We start from the raw sequence: 18252 nt of genomic DNA, 5'->3' as shown, positions 1-18252 counted from the left end.
TGAGAACAAACTGCACCAGGTGGACTCAAGCATAGGTTGGATCATGCACTTAAATCAGAACAAGTGATACACACCATCAATTCATGTCGTCAGATGATAATGCAAAGAATATTCTTTGCTGGTCTTTGAGAATAAACATGACTTCAGTTATGTTCTGAGGATTTTGTGTGACTTTGTTCTTCTTTCTTCAAGATTAGTCTTTGAGAGACTTTTCAAATGAAAAGAAGTAGAAAAACATTGTCTTTATTGATCTTCATACTCTTTTACTCCCTCTGAGATATACAACTTTAGGATATCTTTGATGTTCGTCCTTAAAGTTCCCTTTATTTGGAATTTTCCACAGATTCCAAGTTTAGAAACCCCAGTTTGCTTGCTACACAAGATCCAGATTGCCACATTCTGTAACTTGGAATAGAAGAAACTATGATTGTAAAACCATAAATTGATCTTCAATATACATGTCTGAGTTGTTTTATACATGCTTTGTAAATATCCAGCTCCCATCAAGATATTTAACAGAATCAGTATCCCACATCAGAGACTCTTGCCTTCTTCTTTGATGTGTGAAGATAATTGAGAACTCATGGTTGTAATAACTTCTTCTCAGCATCCAGGTTCTAAACCTAATAAGTACTAAGTCTCCCGTCAAATTACTTACCAGCTTTTTGTTAGAATTTGCTACTCACACTAGGTCATTCTGACTGATTACCTCTTCACATTTATATTTTCTGTTCTTGGCAAATAATTAAAATAATTGAAGATCTTGAGATGTTGTAACATCAGATGTGACATCATCCTTCATGGTTCTTGGTTAACATATTTAATCTCAAATTGACAATACTCAGGTTGGCAACAGAATAATCCAATAGTCAGCAATATCTAGACATATCAAGGGATAAAATAGCCAACATCTCAATAGCTTTTTCTTCAGACTTTAATTCTGATTTTGAGATGAAGGATGCCATGGTCTGTATCTATAGAGAATATTCCCTCAACTAGGTTTCTGGAATAGACTTATTCATATCATAATAATGAATTAGCCAGATCCATCTCACTTCCTTAATTTAAAACATACTACCCTTTTTGGATAACAACTAGGGCAATGCACATTCTTAACCATATTTCAATGTGATAGAGATACAATATTCAGCTCCAACAACTGCTCTATGGTTATTAATACTTATCTGGTTTCGTTGATCAGAGGAAACTTACAGATATAGGCTCTTCAAAAGTACAACATAAAGGATTAGAAAGGAATAACTTTATGAGTTTTTCTTAGTGGAACTGAGCACATGTTAATCGTGTCCTGATTAACTTAGCCAGATGTCTCCTCTTCCAGACTAGGAGTAGGTTCCAAACCAATGTTCTCACACTACATTAGTTCAGCACTAGAACATCTGTTCTTCAGTTGGTAGCTGCATACCAGTTCTTAATGTCCCAACGTCAGATAGGATATATGTTCCTCCTTCTAGGAACACTTAAACCTTGAAGATTTCAAGGTACACACTTGCAGATAATTATGAACATCATTGATCAGGTGACATTCATCAGCTCTAATAAACCATGCCATTATGAGTGGACTTAAGAGATTACTCAAGTATCTTTGGCACCTAATTATAGTTGTCAATAGCTGCCATACATTATGTTGATCCTTCATAACCCTAGGGTTTCTCAGAGACTATGTAGCGGAAAAATAGTCATATATCAACATAATTCACACAATGTTTACTTTAAGTGTTAGTAGTAAGCATGACAACTACAGATTGATTGTTACTCAACCTTGCACAATGCTTGCTTCTGCTTCAAGCAATTGATTAGACCAAACCAAAATCTTGAATTAATGAACTCACAGACAACATAGATTACCTTATCAATATCTTCACTCCCGCATGAAGGTTTTGATGAGCTTCTTCTTTATTCATAGATACCGGTTGAATTTGTAGATAAATTCAAGTTCTTCAATCCCGCATGAAATCCTTGGACTTAGCACTCTTCGTTCCAGCATCACTGCTCTTAGGTCAGGTTGATCTAATCATATAGGTCCATCCTCCACTTCATGGGACCATACAATATGAACATTCTTTGTTCAAACACTGTTCTGCTTTTACCACAACTAGAATTTATCCCTTACGGATCTCATCCAGAAACAGACAGAATACCAGCTCTGATGCCAATTGAAAATTCTGGTATGATAGACTCGGATGTCAATTTTGATGTCAAGACATCAGATCTGTTATTAATGTAGTGCCGGTAGAATACAAGGATCCCTCATTATTTGATTACTCTTAGGAAAGAGTCAATGAGACCTGGGATCACACATGTTCAGCATACATAACCAGATTATAATTTTACATGGTTCTGTACAGGAACAGCTAACACTTCTGAACCTGATGTTATTGACAAAGTCATAACATTCATAACTGAACAAATAATGCAGAAGATAAATAACATAGTTAATTGTTAACCCAGTTCGGTTCTAACTAACCTACTCTGGGGGCTACCAAGCCAAGAAGAAGATTCCACTATCAATAGTATTATTTTATATAAACAACCTCTGGTTTACGGATAAACAACCTCTAGTTTACCTAGTCACTACCCAATGCAATCTCTATCTCAGAACTCCATCCAAGATAAGAAAACCTCTGCTCACTCCCCGGTGATACCTAACTGTTACAACCCTGCAACATTTATTTACATAATTAACAATGAACACATACTTGATCTGCTTCACAGCTTCAATCAAGCTTACAATACTCAACTTTTACCTACAGGTTTCGAGTGAGGACAATCACTTCTCTATCCTACAGGTTTCGAGAAGGACAGATAAGTGACCTTCCCACAAACCGGGAGGTTCACCTACACGGCTAACCTTAATGGTTACGTCTTTCTAAGTGCTAGTTATCTTACAAAACTAGGTTACAAAGTTTCCTATTTATAACCTGATCCCAATTGGACTTGGGCTTACAAATCGCAGCACTCTGGCTATTACAAATCACAGAAAATATTCTGCTACAAATAAGGTCTTTTAGTCCTGAGTTTCCTAAATTAGAAACTGTTGAATCTTCAATCTTCTGCTATGATTCTTCCTGAATCTTCAATCTTTTGATCTGATTCTTCAATTATTCTTTTGACCTTTAAATATCCGCCACATAAGATTACATAATATTCACATAGAATATTCTGTATCTGTTTTAAACCAAACTGAATCTTTCTTCCAGTTCTGCAGGCGGAATGTCATGAGTTGATGTCATGACATTCCATCTAACATCTTGCTTGTTCTAACATCCTGCTGAATCTTCAATCTTCTGATGTCATGAAGTCATTCATTGGCTTGATAATGGTCGTCCATTAAACCTTCCTGTTATCATATTCTGTCAGTTAAGGGAATCGCTTATAGCTTTTAAGTGTGGCCAAAGTTTCCACATCCCCTCTGGAAGAATTTTATCAGCTCTGTTCGTTTCTGCTGAATTAGTTAAGATTATTTAAAATGCAGAATTTGAGAAAAGTGATGACATTCTTATGGAAGAAGATTGTTTACCATTTATTGCTTAGATTTCCATAATTTTATCTATGTGTAGTTTTTATCTATAATGAAAATTTGAGTTCTTGTTTTATATATTCTGCCAAAATGCATAAATTGTGAAAAATAAACAGATAAAATAAGAGTTAATGGGCATGCTCTTAAAAGAAGATAAGCTCTCCAGGTATCATAATATGTTCAGATATGCTGGTCATTATACCTTCTGAAAATTCATGAACATAGCAGTCTTTGACATAACTTAAGTAAAATTGAAAATTATCCATGTTATGAATATGTGGCAAAAGAAGTTTGTATTCCAAGCATCATTCCTGTGAGAACTTCCAAGAAAAACCAGTGCACTGAGAAAAAGCTATATCTAAACAAATTGGCAAAGTTAGAAAATCTCTCAAAAGGCCTGTAGCATATCTTTCATTCAGATATTTATCTTAGGGAGATCGTTAGAACTCAGGAGTAGCTGAATTAAAACATATAATGTTTATTCTCTGATAGTATCCTTACATGCTTAAAATACTTGTCGAGACTATATATTTCAGGGGGAGTCATCAATCAAAAATCAATTCAGAGTTACCTAACTCAGGGGGAGACTATGCATCTCAGGGGGGGGGGGGGGAATTATCTCTAAGTCTGATCCAACCTTCTTAAAAGCTTTTTGATGATAACTAGCAGGGGAGAAAGAAAGATTTCAGTTTTTTTATGAATAAATCAGTTGCTTGATCAAACATGAAAAATGAGATGAAGTTTACTTTCTTAATTATTATCCTCTCATAAAATTGTTCCATCAAAATACATGGTTTTTGTCATCATCAAAAAGGGGGAGATTGTTAGAACAAGATTGAGAATCTATGTTCAGAATCTAGTTTTGATGATAACAAGCATATATTTTTTGAAGTAACAATTTTATTACTAATGGTTTCATTTAGTGTGCATATAATTTGTTATAAGTCTTATACAGGATTCATCAGAGCATTACATTAGAAATAGGCTCAGATATAAAGAATCAAACATTCAGAAGATTAACTAAATGCCGAGACATCATCCATCAGATATTCTGATCCATAACACATCAACTTCCAAAGACAGTAGATCAAGAAACAAATAAGCAAAGATGGAAAATAAGCTTATTCAGAAAAAGTACGCAACATTAGAAGATCACTCAAGAAGAAAGATTATAAGTTCTTAAAGTTAGAAGTTCTGAAGACACAAGGCAGTGAAATTCAAAACGCAAACAAAAAAAGAGTCACTTGTGAACCAATGAAGAATCTACAGTTCAGCTTACAGATTAAATACAAATATCTTAAAATCAAAGGGAGGGCCGTTAGAAACATCATCACATGAAAAACAGTTGCAACATTTAATAGGAACAACTCCCAAGGATAAAAGAAGAAGCAAGCCACATGCAGCACATTGGAAAGACAAGCTTAACCAAAAGAAACAAGCCATCCACTATAATCATCAAGTTAAAGATAAGGTTCTACCAAGAGCAACACTTGTCACAAAAGGCTCAATCTAGACGAAGCATTCAAAGCAATGTTCATAAAAATCTTAACGGCTAGATTCCAACGGTAACATACCAAGCTCTATAAATAGATCAAATCTCAAAATGTGAAGGTATGCGTTCTGGTTTTGTTTCCAGGTATGCATCTCAAATATGCATCCAGAATAAGCATCAAAGTATGTATCTAGGATACATCTACAGAGAGCAGAAAAATGAGAGATCTTGAGAGAAAATTAGTAAAGGGAGCTGAGCATGAAATGCAAGATGAGAAGCTTCAAGAAACCATGCATTAGAAGTTCCAAAAGAGGCAACACATACTGAGTATGTGATAATCCACTATGTTGTGATACACTAAACATACGCCTAATATAAGCATAGAAGAAATCCATGCTATTAAGCAGAATTCTCCACTGGAGTTATCACAAGTTGACAAATACTTGATCAATACATACATTGTCCATATTTAATGACTTGAGAAACTGAATACACTGAGTTGTTGCTCGAAGAAGTGTTTCATGTTTACTTATGATCATTAAATGTGTTATCAGCTGTAACAAGCTTTATGATCAGTATTCAAGAAGAATATGAAGATGTACTCACGAGAAACAATCAAGATGAGAGTTGATGCTCAATATTTTCTTAAGTAAAAAAGATGAAGATGGACTTACAAGAAGTAATTAATTTCAAGAGCTGATGTTATAATCAACTTACCCAAATAAGAGAAGACCAGACCACGAGAAGTAATCAACATAGAGTCACTGCTCTAAATCTGCTTGGGAGAAAGAAGAAGTGTAGATCAAATCAAAATCAATCAACAATAGAGTTGTTGCTCTAAATCAGCTTAAGAAGATTTGAAGATGAAGATCATGACCATAAGCTTTCAACACAAGAGCGTTGTCTCTTAATATGCTTATCAGAAGATGAAGAAGATCTCATCCAGAAGTTCAACAATAGAAGACTACAAGACCATATATTGTTCTTGTAATTAATTGTAAAACACTTAGAGTTGTTGATCGTAAAGTGTTATATCTTAGGAAACTTCTGATTGAATGTTTTGGCTCTAGAAGTGGCTTCTAGTCAGTGAGTCGTAAACATATGTTTTGAGAATACGAGACCATATGCTTAATTAAGAAGCACACCAATAATCTCCAGAAGATAGAAGAACGTTATATCTCGCTGAGATCACTAAACGCTTCATCATTTGTAGTTAGTCACATTAGTTGGCTGTGCAGGATTCAGTACAACATGTAGCTGTGCAGGTTACTAGTGTGATGAATGTTATATTCCGCTGAGATCACTGAACGGTTCAGTAAACTAGGGGTTAGTCATAGTAGATAGACTGTGCAAGGTTCCTGAGTCAACGGACATTATATCTCGCGGAGATCACTGAACGGGTTGTTGTCCAGATGGTTAGTCACAACAGTTGGCTGTGCAGGTTGTGAGTCACGACGGAGATTCGTGCAGGTGTAATCACGATTTGGTTATAGTGGATTAAGACCTCTGTTGAGAGGCAAATCACCTGAAGAAGGTGGACTGGAGGTAGCCTTAGTTAGAAGGTGAACCAGGATAAAAATGAATGTATCTTTTACTTTCTGCTCGTATCATTTTAACATATAGCTTCCAAGATTTAATATGCAGAACTGTATTGAACAAGTCAGGACTTCTGATATCTTTTAGAAGTTAAAATGAACATCTTATTGATTATGTATCCTTCATGCTTCCGCAACATTAAAGCATAATCCAATAGATGATTAAGTGAAAGAAAAGACGTTAATGAAAAGAAAGGAATTTTAAATTGATAAAGAACACAATTCAATCCCCTCCTTTCTTGTGTTTTTCTCCAACTTCATTTGAAGTATGGAGTTAAATCTTTGTGGACTTAAGTTTTACATGAAAAATATGACAGGAAACAGAAGGATCTTATTCGCATAAAAGCCAAAGCTCATAATTATAGTCTTTGGAACTCTAGTGTAAATATCTGGCCCATCATGAATGATATAATGTACTAGAACATTGGAAATGGCGCCAAAATTAAGATGTGGAAGAATAATTAGCTGCATCCTAACCTCAATCTTGAGCATTTGAGAATTGGTCCTACTAGAGAACCTCAATTAGAAATAATCATAGATTTGTTGGATGACATAAGTGACTTCAATTAGGATGTTAAAATAATATCTTTCCTCATAACATTATTGAGGAGTTAATAACAATGAACCCCCTAATGCTTATAATAGTGAAGACACTTATATATGGAAGGGAACAAGCACAAGTATTTTCACTTTTTCTAGCACTTATGATATTCTTAAATACACTAACAATAGCGATAACTCAGAAGAGTGGAAAAAAAATTGGAGCTAGGGGGTACTTGAAAGTAATAGAACATTTATGTGGATAGTGAACTCAGACAAAGAAGAATCAATCACTCCTGTTTTGTGAGTCACACCATTGCTCAACAGATTTGGAATTATCTAGTGGACGAAACAAAAATGTAGAATTTTTTTATCGTGATTTGCATGAATGGATTGAGCTCATTATGAATGCCAAAATTGATCAAGACTAAAGCAAAATCAAAGGAAACATAGTGAAAATTATGCCATGCCTGTTGTAATTTATTACAAATGTGTTCTAAAATGACAAAGTGGTGAAAATGAGTAAATGCTAATAAATGCATGCAATAAAGTCTCACATTGGAAGATTCACTCATTTTCAAAGTCTTTATAAAGAGTTAATAACATTAACTCAACAAAAGGACAAAAGAGGATAAAGTGCCACATTGACAAATGTGGTGGTCCCAAGCATTATGCCACTTGTCCCAATCTTACAACCACTCGCCGGTGTCGCCACCAGCGACACCGGCTCCGGCTCCGACTCCGGGTCCGGGTCCGGGTCCGAGTCGTGGGCGTAGAGGCGCTAATGGCGGCTTGTAGACGGCACTTGAGCACTTAAGCACGTCGCATCGGAGCGATCGGGCTATTTGCGGCGTTTCGCGGCGTTAATGAGGCGGCTCTGGCCGGCCTTCGGTCGGGTGTTATTTTTTGCTCAGTGTACGTGATTTGAATTTTGAATCGGAAAGGTGGCAATTGTTCACGAAATCATGCAGAAATGAAACCATGCAAATGGTGCATGAATCAGTACAAGTGCAACAGTCATATCTTTTGAAAATACATTATTTCATGAAGGGTCGCAACCTCTGAAACTGATATTTTCATGGCCTATAAAAGGATAGTTCCGCATTCAGAAATCACATCACAAGCAATCCGAAAATCCTCTGAATAATTCCAGATCATTCTTCGCTGCATTCGAGTTTTCGCCGGTCTTGCGGAAACTCGATAAGGCTGAATTATCCTGGGTATTCCTGCATCAAAACTCTAAGACATTCGGGAGTGCTTGAAATACTTTAAGGAAAGTGATTCCATTCACGATTCCAGCCTCGGTCCTCTCGATTGAAACACATTTACTAACAATCTTAAAGTATATCCAACCATGGCCACCGACGCTTCTGTTTCAAGCATCAAACTCATGAACCAGGATCTTGTGAAACTAGATCGCTTTGATGGAACAAACTATACCCGTTGGCAAGACAAAATGACTTTTCTTCTAACTACTCTGAAAATTCAATATGTCTTGGATCCTGACTTGGAGGAAATTCCAGAACCCACTCCAGATGACACCGATGAAATAAAGAAGGAGAGAAAGAAACGTAAGGAAGATGAATTGTTGTGCCGTGGACACCTTCTGAACACATTATCCGATCGTCTCTATGATCTCTACACTGATACCGCATCTGCAAAGGAAATCTGGAAGGCACTTGAATTCAAATTTAAAGCCGAAGAAGAAGGTACGAAAAAGTTCTTAATATCTAAATACTTTGACTTTAAAATGTTGGATTCAAAGCCTATTCTTGCACAAGTACACGAGTTACAGGTTCTCGTGAATAAAATAAAGGCCGAAAAAATTGATGTCCCTGAGGCTTTCCAAGTCCGTGCAATCATAGCAAAATTGTCACCTTCATGGAAAGGATACAGAAAGAAATTGCTGCATAGTTCCGAGGATCTCTCGTTGGAGAAACTCCAGAAACACCTTCGAATCGAGGAAGAAATGAAGGATCGTGAAAAGATCGAGTCCTCCGGATTTGCAAAGGCAAATGTTGTTGCTGCAAAAGGAAAGAAAAAGTATGATGGCACAAAAAACCATCTTGGTCCAAAGAAAGATCATAACAGGTTCAAAAACTCTGGCGGATAAAAGGGTACTAAAAATGGATGCTATGCATGTGGCAAACCCGGACATTATGCTCGAGATTGCAGGCACAACAGGCCCAAAACTGAGGTTAATGTTGTTCATGCAAATGACGACATAATCGCTACTGTAAGCGAAATTATGGCCATCAAAGGAAAAGTCCAAGGATGGTGGTATGATACATGTGCAACTGTACATGTGTCTTATGATAAAGCGGCATTCAAAACCTATACCGAAGTCAATGATGGACAGGAGGTGCAAATGGGCAATGAAGTTCGATCAAGAGTCGTTGGAACAGGATCCGTCGAACTCAACTTCACCTCTGGAAAGAAAGTCACTCTTATCAATGTTCTTCATGTTCGCGACATGAGTAGAAACCTCGTTAGTGGGGACTTGTTGGGAAAACCTGGCATTAAATCTGTGTATGAATCAGGCAAGTTAATATTGACCCGTAATGGTATATTTGTAGGAAAAGAATATTCCGCTGAGGGAATGATCAAACTATGTACTACTGATAATATTATTAATGAAATTTCTAATTCTGCTTATATGCTTGAATCTATTTCATTATGGCACTCTAGATTAGCACATATTGGTATTAGTACTATGAATAGACTAATTAAATCTGGATTGATATCATGTAACATTCATGATTTCAGAAAATGCGAAATATGTGTTAAGTCTAAAATGATTAAGAAACCTTTCAAAAGTGTTGAAAGAAAAACAAATGTTCTTGATCTTGTGCACTCTGACTTGTGTGAATTCAATGGAATGTTAACCCGTGGGGGAAATCGTTATTTTATAACATTCATTGATGATTGTTCTAGATTCACACATGTATACCTCTTAAAGCATAAAGACGATGCCTTTAATGCTTTCAAAACATATAAAGCGGAAGTCGAAAATCAATTAAGTACTACCTTAAAAGTACTTAGAAGTGATAGAGGCGGTGAATACTTCTCGACAGAATTTGATGCATATTGTGAAGAATATGGCATTATACATGAATGTTCTGCGCCTCGCACACCACAACAAAATGGCATGGCCGAAAGAAAAAATAGAACATATCAAGAAATGATTAATGCTATGTTGATGCATTCAGAGTTGCCATTTAATTTGTGGGGTGAAGCATTATTATCCGCATGTCACATAATGAATAGAATTCCATTAAAAACAACTAGAATTTCTCCATATGAAAAATGGAAAGGAAGGTCACCAAATATTGATTACTTTAGAGTGTGGGGGTGCGTGGCATATTATAAAAATATGGACCCCAAAAGAACAAAACTAGGTCCTCGAGGGATCAGATGTGCTTTCATAGGATATGCACAAAATAGCAAAGCATATAGACTTCTAAATTTAGAGTCTAATGTAATTGTCGAATCTAGAGATGTGGAATTCTTCGAAAATCTTATCACAAAGAATAAGGAACCAGAGAATCCCACGATCAAAGAATCTGGTGACAATGATTCGACGCAGATTGTTGAAACACAACCCGAACCAAGAAGAAGCAAAAGGGCACGTAGGAATAAAGGTCTAGGACCAGATGAAATCGATTCTCAACTTATTTCCGTTTATCTAATTGAAGGAAATAATAAGAATGATGTTCATAAAATTCCTATTATTCTTCAAATTGAAGATGATCCTAAAACATATAAAGAAGCAATGACTTCTAGAGACGCTTCTTTTTGGAAGGATGCTATCCAAGATGAAATGGATTCAATTATGTCAAATCACACTTGGGAACTAGTCGATCTTCCGAAGGGATCAAGACCCATTGGATGCAAATGGGTGTTTAGGAAGAAGTATCACAGCGATGGTACATTAAACACCTACAAGGCCAGACTAGTTGCAAAAGGATTTAGACAAAAGGAAGGTATTGATTATTTTGATACATATGCACTAGTAGCAAAAACTACGACGATTAGAATTCTGTTTGCACTAGCCTCCTGGAACAACCTTATTGTACATCAAATGGACGTTAAAACAGCATTCCTAAATGGTGATCTCGACGAGGAAATTTATATGGAGCAACCAGAAGGCTACACACTTCATGGAAATGAACAAAAGGTATGTAAACTTGTCAAATCTTTATATGGTTTAAAACAGGCACCAAAACAATGGCACCAAAAATTTGACACTGCCATACTTTCAAATGGGTTCATTCCAAATTCTTGTGACAAATGCTTGTACACAAAGGTGTGTGGAAATGCTATTATCTTTCTATGTCTATATGTTGATGACATGTTGATTATTAGCAATGAGATGAATGGAATCTTAGAAACAAAAGGTTTTCTAACTTCCACATTCAAGATGAAAGATCTTGGATTAGTTGACACTATATTAGGGATCAAAGTAAGACGAAATAGTGGGGGTTATGAACTTAATCAAACACATTACATTGAAAAAATGTTGGAAAAGTTCAAACACCTTAACTTCAGGGAAGTACACACTCCGTTCGATCCTAGTGTCAAACTTCAAAAGAACAATGGTAGATCCATGGCATAATTGGAATATGCAAGTGCAATTGGATGTCTAATGTACTTAATGCAATGTACTAGACCAGACATAGCATTTGCTGTTAGTAAAATGAGTAGATTTACTAGCAATCCAAATGATGAACATTGGAAGGCAATAACAAGGATTTTTGGATATTTGTCAAAAACTAAAAACCTTGGCCTTCATTATGTTAAGTTTCCTGCCATACTAGAAGGATATACAGACGCAAGTTGGATATCAAGTGTTGGAGATTATAAATCTACAACTGGGTGGATATTCATATTAGCTGGAGGTGCGATTTCTTGGAAGAGCAAGAAACAAACATGCATTACTCTCTCAACCATGGAATCAGAGTTTGTGGCTCTTGCATCTGCTGGACAAGAAGCAGAATGGTTGAGGGATCTCTTATTAGAGGTTCCATTAGCTAAAGAAAATGTTTCAAAGGTGTTGATACATTGTGATAGTCAAGCCACCCTGGCTAGAGCTTTCAGTGAAGTATACAATGGAAAGTCTAGACATATAGGTCTTAGACATTCTCTCGTGAGAAAAATGATAAAGGATGGGATCATTTCACTGACATATATACAAACAAGCTACAATTTGGCTGATCCTTTTACTAAACCACTGGCCAGAGATTTAGTAAAGTCTACCTCGAAAGGTATGGGATTAAAACTCCTTGAATGAGGGTTCCAACAATGATAGCAACCCAATCTGAAGTTAATGCATCTTAACCTAAGATTCAATGGGTAACAACAAGTCGTTGATTTGGAAGTTGGTGCAACATTTCGTGATAAATGTTGGCTATTATGTAATTGAGGGTTGAGTTTTTAAAGAAACTCTTAATGAAGTTCTATATCGAGGATATGTATCTAAAGAGATACTAATAAAACTTCACCTATATGATTTTCGAGATGGTGCCGTGATCGGAAAATAGCCAGTGTACTACTTTTGTTACCGATGTAGTTATTAAAATGGAGTTGAATCCAAGTATCGATCACAAGGACTGCGGATAAAATATAAGCCAGGACTAAATTTCAATTGAACAAAAAGCTATTGTGGTTTTTGATTTGCTTGATAAAACTACTAACTGTTTATAATTAAAAACGATAAGTAATTGATGATTTGGTTCACAAATGAGAAGGCATGCTAAGGTTGATGTATAAATCTTATGTAACTCCCTTGAGAACACCGTTGTTCATGAAAAGATGTGACTACAATTGAGTATCAATTCCATAAAATAGTTTTCCCTAATTCCTTAGTGAAGAACTTATTAATACTTAAAAGTCAATTTCAATTCCTCAATAATTGATTTTAGTATTAAGGCATTATGTATCGTAATCTAGAATGAATGATCACTATGGTGAAATCCTTATTCCTAAGCGATTTACCGGTAATGTTTTGATTCAAAACGCATTAGAGTGGTGTGTCACGCCTAACCCTAATCATAGATCAACAAAATATTTTCCAATATTATGAAGCATGAAAATCTTTGAATCATAAACTCAAATTATAAAAACATCAAATTCATCACAACGGTTTTAACAAGTCATTACATGAAAATTTTTAGGGACATCACCCTAGCATAAAATAGTTTAGCTACTCATAGTATTTAAGAAAATAACAAGAGTAAATGAAGTCATTACAAGAAATTATCGGTCGATATGATCTCCAATTGCGAGTGCTCTTGAAGATCTCTTCCAAAACCCTTGATTGCTCTTTCTCTGTAATTCTCTATGCTCAATGATCCAAGATGCCTGGTTCCTTCTTCCTGTTAGGTTTTAGTAGTGTTGGCAGTCATCCCTCGTATCCGAAAGGTCCAAAATACCCTTAATGAGCTCAAGGCTTTCAAAATATCAAAAGTTGGAAATCTGCCCGCGCCTACCAACACGGACCATGTGCAGAAACACGGGTGCCCGTGTTGGTCAACTGCTTCTTAGCCAAAAAATCACTTTCTGCTCAGCTTTTCACACGGACCGTGTGCAGGAACACGGGTGCCCGTGTGAAACCTCTGCCTAGCTTTCAAAAACATCTTTCCAGCCATCTTTTGACACGGCCCGTGTGCATGCACACTGGTGCCCGTGTGAACCTTCTATTTGGCTCTTTCAGCTTCTTTTTTCCGCCTCGGAGTGTCCTAAGTTCCTATCTCATTCCTGGGTCAACCTGGCCAACAACAAACTAACAACCAACGCATAAAATGGCACTTTTATAAAACTTAAAACACACTAGCATGCAAAACTCAAACAACCGACACATTAAGAAACTTATAATAAAACCTATAACAATGCCACTTAGTATTACCAAGATTATGACTTTTGGTCGGAAAAAAGGTGCAGAAACTTACTAGAAATGGTGACCGATCACAACCCCACACTTATCTCATTGCTTGTCCTCAAGTGATGTATCGAGTCAAAACAAAGGTCACCGACGAGACTCTTTTCTCCACAACACAACCAGGTTTTTCGCAAGATTCCTACACTTAGCAATCGAGTGTAAGGTTTCCTTCTTCAGACTATCAACGGCATTCCCACTTTCGAACACGCTTTTCACCTGCAAGCTTTTCACACTCTCACAAAGTCTCTCCGGGTTAAAGTGTCTACACTCATAGTATCAAGGCATGCATATTACTTTCAACTTTGAATAAATCCTTAAATCACTACACACAGAGATCACACACACTTTATGAGGTCTTAGGGATGTAACGTGGCTTTGGTTTGGTGGGTAAACAAAGAACGGGGTAACAAATGGTTTAGGTGCTCGGCATTACATAGGATTCACTTCTCTACTCATTTTGATCTGAATCATAAGAATGGGGTTTGAACCTTTTTCAGATTAAAAGTGGACCGGGGAAAATATCTTATTCTGCTTTGAAATTTAAACCTCTTTTTGTTGGTTTTCACAAGATCATATTCATCTTTTTCTCTCTTTTTTTATGAGATATTCTTTTTTTCTTCTTGCCCCCCTTTTCAATGGTTCACAACCCCACACTTAGATCCTTTTAGTGTCTTACAAGTGATTAATCATGAATGCCGAGCGATGACATGAACAATGAGATAACGGGTGATAAACAGACTAACACAATGAACAAAACAACTATTATGGCTCAAAGGGGGTTAACGATGGATAACATGCATACGGGATGGTTAGAAAGGCTCGGGGTTACGGAGAAAAAAACTTGCCTCAGTGTGTGCTTTCATAGTGTGCTTGTGTTATGAGAAAATACGCAAAATCAAAGTGAATAGTGCCATACCTGACTGGGCTCTCATATGGATGTTATAAATTTGGCTCTGACATCTCATCGGGTAGGTTAAGCTTGCATGCTTCAAAGTGCTCTAGGTGTTCTGCAATTTCCTTTCCTCTAAAGTTCACCATACTCTCTCTTGGTTCAGTGTTTTCCTCATTGCGTCCAACCTTCTTTTCTTTGATTGTGTCAACTTCCGTGGTGCCTGTAGAGATCAAGTGTGAGATGTGTTGTTCAACCACTATCTAGTCATTTGCCCCCCTCCGACTTGTATCCAACCTGGTAATATCATGGCAGCACTACAAACTCGAAATAAACATAATAACAGAAAGACAAAAGAAAATGGTTCAAATTAAACAAACTAAACTATGAATTCAAAAACAGAAAGCAAAGCAATAAAGCAAAATAGATCCTCCCCCACACTTGAACTAAACATTGTCTCAATGTTTTAATTCCAGTGTGACGGAGATTACCAAGCTCACTGATAAGGCGGTGGAGGAGGAGGATCCTGAGGAAATTGCAACATGAGGCGTCACATCATCTCCTGGACATCATCCACCACGGCTCCTTGTCTGAACAACTCAACACCCTGTCGTGTTTGCTCGGTGCGGAGAGCGCCAATCTCCGTTTGTACCCACCCCCATTGATCCTGGGTCATGGAAGATGATCCAACAGTGTGCTGGAAAAACTGCCGAGGAGGCGGGACAGGGCGATCTTGAGTGGGGAGGTCATCCTCCATGTCGTCACCTGCAAAATCATGGTCATGTGGAGGGCTTTCACCCATAAACTCACCTGTTGCTACATATAACCAGTTAGCACGATTTGCAATAGAAACAGAATCAGGTGCAGGTAGTGCCATAACATGTTGTCCATGGACAGTTAGTGAGTAATACCCAGGCTTTACTATAATCATCCTCTGATTTACAAGAGTTTGCAAATCAATTTTCTTACCCGGTAATGAAGGCTCATCATTCAACAAGTGGCCGTAATCCAAGTGCTCAGCCAATTGAGAAATCATTCCCCCAACTGAAATCTCTCCACTAGAAGCATAACCAACTTGCTTCAGGTGGTTAGCAGCAAAAGCAGCGACATTCACCCGACTCACCTCAATCATGTTATGCAACAAAAATAGCTCTCTTTTTGCACAGACCCCTGTACTATCTCCCCTCCCAAACAAGGTGAAAGCCAAACCTTTCTGAGCATAACGGAAACAAGGGTTATGAATCCCCGAGGCCTTAGCCTTGCTTGGATTGTACCCAGCTGCACCTGTAATGGCTTCCCAGAATTCACAAGCAGGAAAAGTTTCAGGGGCAGCGCCTGGTCCAGAGGACGGTAATTTCAGTGCCTCCCCTACCTCTTCCACAGACAACACATGCTTATGCCCAAACATATAAAACTCTAGATCACCAAAGTACTCCATTTCGGAGCCATTCCATTTGTGTCTCAATTTGAATTCTACAGTGCTCAGGAATTCCAAAGTTAGGCCCTCATAAGTCGGTGCCTCAAACAGCATAAAAGGCAACATACCGATGTTGTGAAACATCCGGTAGACTTCATCTTTGAGGCCTAACTTGGTGAGAGTGTCATCACAAATATATCTAGTCGGGAGCAATTTACGTTGCACTAAAATATCATACCTTGCTTTGTGTTCAGGAAGTGCAAACGTAATGCCATGGGCATTCTCTTCTTGGCCCCCGCTACGAACGGTTGCGCGACTAGGGGCGCGACGGACCCGCTGCCTCGGTTGGGAGGGTTCGGCAAAATCATCCCGAACATTGTGGCGTTGGGTTGTCTTTCGGGGAGGCATTGTAATAGCTCTGCAAGAAAAAGTTAACAAAAACACACAAATAACACAAGGAAAAATTCGGAAAAATAAAATTGCACGAAATCCAAAAACTAAACCGATAGAAGTGAAGAGGATGGAGAGTAGAACAACTTTTGTGAAAGCACTATGGTGTTTTGATGGGTGGTTGATGGTGGTAGGATGAGTTTAGTGAAGGTGGAGGCTAGGGTTTAATGGAAGATGAGAAAGAAAAGTGGGAGAATGAATGAAAGAAGAAGAAGATTGGTTATAATGGAGATGGGCCCCACATGGGGTTTTTAAAAAAATTTGAAAAATCTGTCCCGCACAGCTCACACGGTCCGTGTCCCTGCACACGGGCGGCCGTGTGAAAAAGCTGGCTGCTGCAATTTGGGGCGTGCTGAGGGCAACACGGGCCGTGTTGCTGCACACGGGCGCCCGTGTTGCTGGTGCTGAAGCCACTTTTTTAATTTTTTTATTTCTTCTTTTCAGTCTGTTTTCAACACGGGCCGTGTTACTGGACACGGGTGCCCGTGTTGATGGTCTTCTATGCATCAAAAATGGACACTCTCCGTGCCTTTTTACTCGAGTTGCGTCTACCGGTCCAAACTCTACCACCTACAAAAGAAACGAAATAAAACAAAGAAAATGAAAGTTAAAGGAAACAAACGTGGGTTGCCTCCCACGGAGCGCTTCGTTTAACGTCGCATGGCTCGACGGTCCATCGTCCTACTAAGCAAGACGAATGACATCAACCTGTCCAACTGGTTGACCTTGGAAATATGGCTTTAATCTTTGCCCATTAACTTTAAAGATGTCTCCATTAGCTTGATTCTTGATTTCAACTGCACCGTAAGGGAATACCTTATGAACCATAAATGGTCCCGACCATTTGGATCTCAATTTTCCCGGAAAAAGCTTCAAACGGGAATTGTACAGAAGGACCAGCTGTCCTTCCCAAAACTCTTTTTTCTGAATCCTCCTATCGTGCCACTTCTTGGTCTGTTCCTTGTAAACCTTGGCATTTTCGTACGCACGATTCCGGAACTCTTCTAATTCATGCAACTGTAAGATTCTAGAATTTCCTGCTAGAGACAAGTCCATGTTCAAGAATTTAGTTGCCCAAGATGCCTTGTGTTCAAGCTCTAAAGGCAAGTGACATGGTTTTCCGTAGACAAGTTGGTATGGTGACATCCCGATGGGTGTTTTGAACGCCGTTCGGTAAGCCCATAACGCATCATCTAGCTTTGTTGCCCAATCCTTCGCGACGAACTCACTGTCTTCTCGAGAATTTGTTTGAGCTGTCTATTAGACACCTCTACCTGACCACTAGTTTGAGGGTGATAAGGGGTGGCTATCCGATGCTTCACATTGTATTTCTGCAGGAGTTTCTCCATGAGGTGATTTAGGAAGTGAGTTCCTTCATCACTAATTAGTGCTCT

The 18252-nt window shown here is 37.9% G+C and overlaps 2 protein-coding genes across 2 annotated transcripts; one reads left to right on the top strand and one right to left on the bottom strand.

Moving 5' to 3' along the window:
* Positions 1-8519: 8519 nt before the first annotated feature.
* On the top strand, positions 8520-15537 carry LOC131632623 (uncharacterized). Its single transcript, XM_058903370.1, has 3 exons — positions 8520-9256; positions 9341-9709; positions 15468-15537. Exons 1-3 carry the CDS (start codon positions 8520-8522, stop codon positions 15535-15537), a joined length of 1176 nt encoding a protein of 391 aa, XP_058759353.1.
* Positions 15538-17542: 2005 nt separating this feature from the next.
* Positions 17543-18004, bottom strand: LOC131632622 (uncharacterized). The gene has a single exon (XM_058903369.1). It carries the CDS (start codon positions 18002-18004, stop codon positions 17543-17545), a length of 462 nt encoding a protein of 153 aa, XP_058759352.1.
* Positions 18005-18252: the final 248 nt, after the last annotated feature.

Source organism: Vicia villosa, unplaced genomic scaffold (genome assembly GCF_029867415.1).
Source record: "Vicia villosa cultivar HV-30 ecotype Madison, WI unplaced genomic scaffold, Vvil1.0 ctg.000972F_1_1_3, whole genome shotgun sequence".
NCBI lineage: Eukaryota > Viridiplantae > Streptophyta > Magnoliopsida > Fabales > Fabaceae > Vicia > Vicia villosa.
The sequence above is the reverse complement of the archived record's forward strand: the minus strand, read 5'-3'. Positions and strand labels throughout refer to the sequence as shown.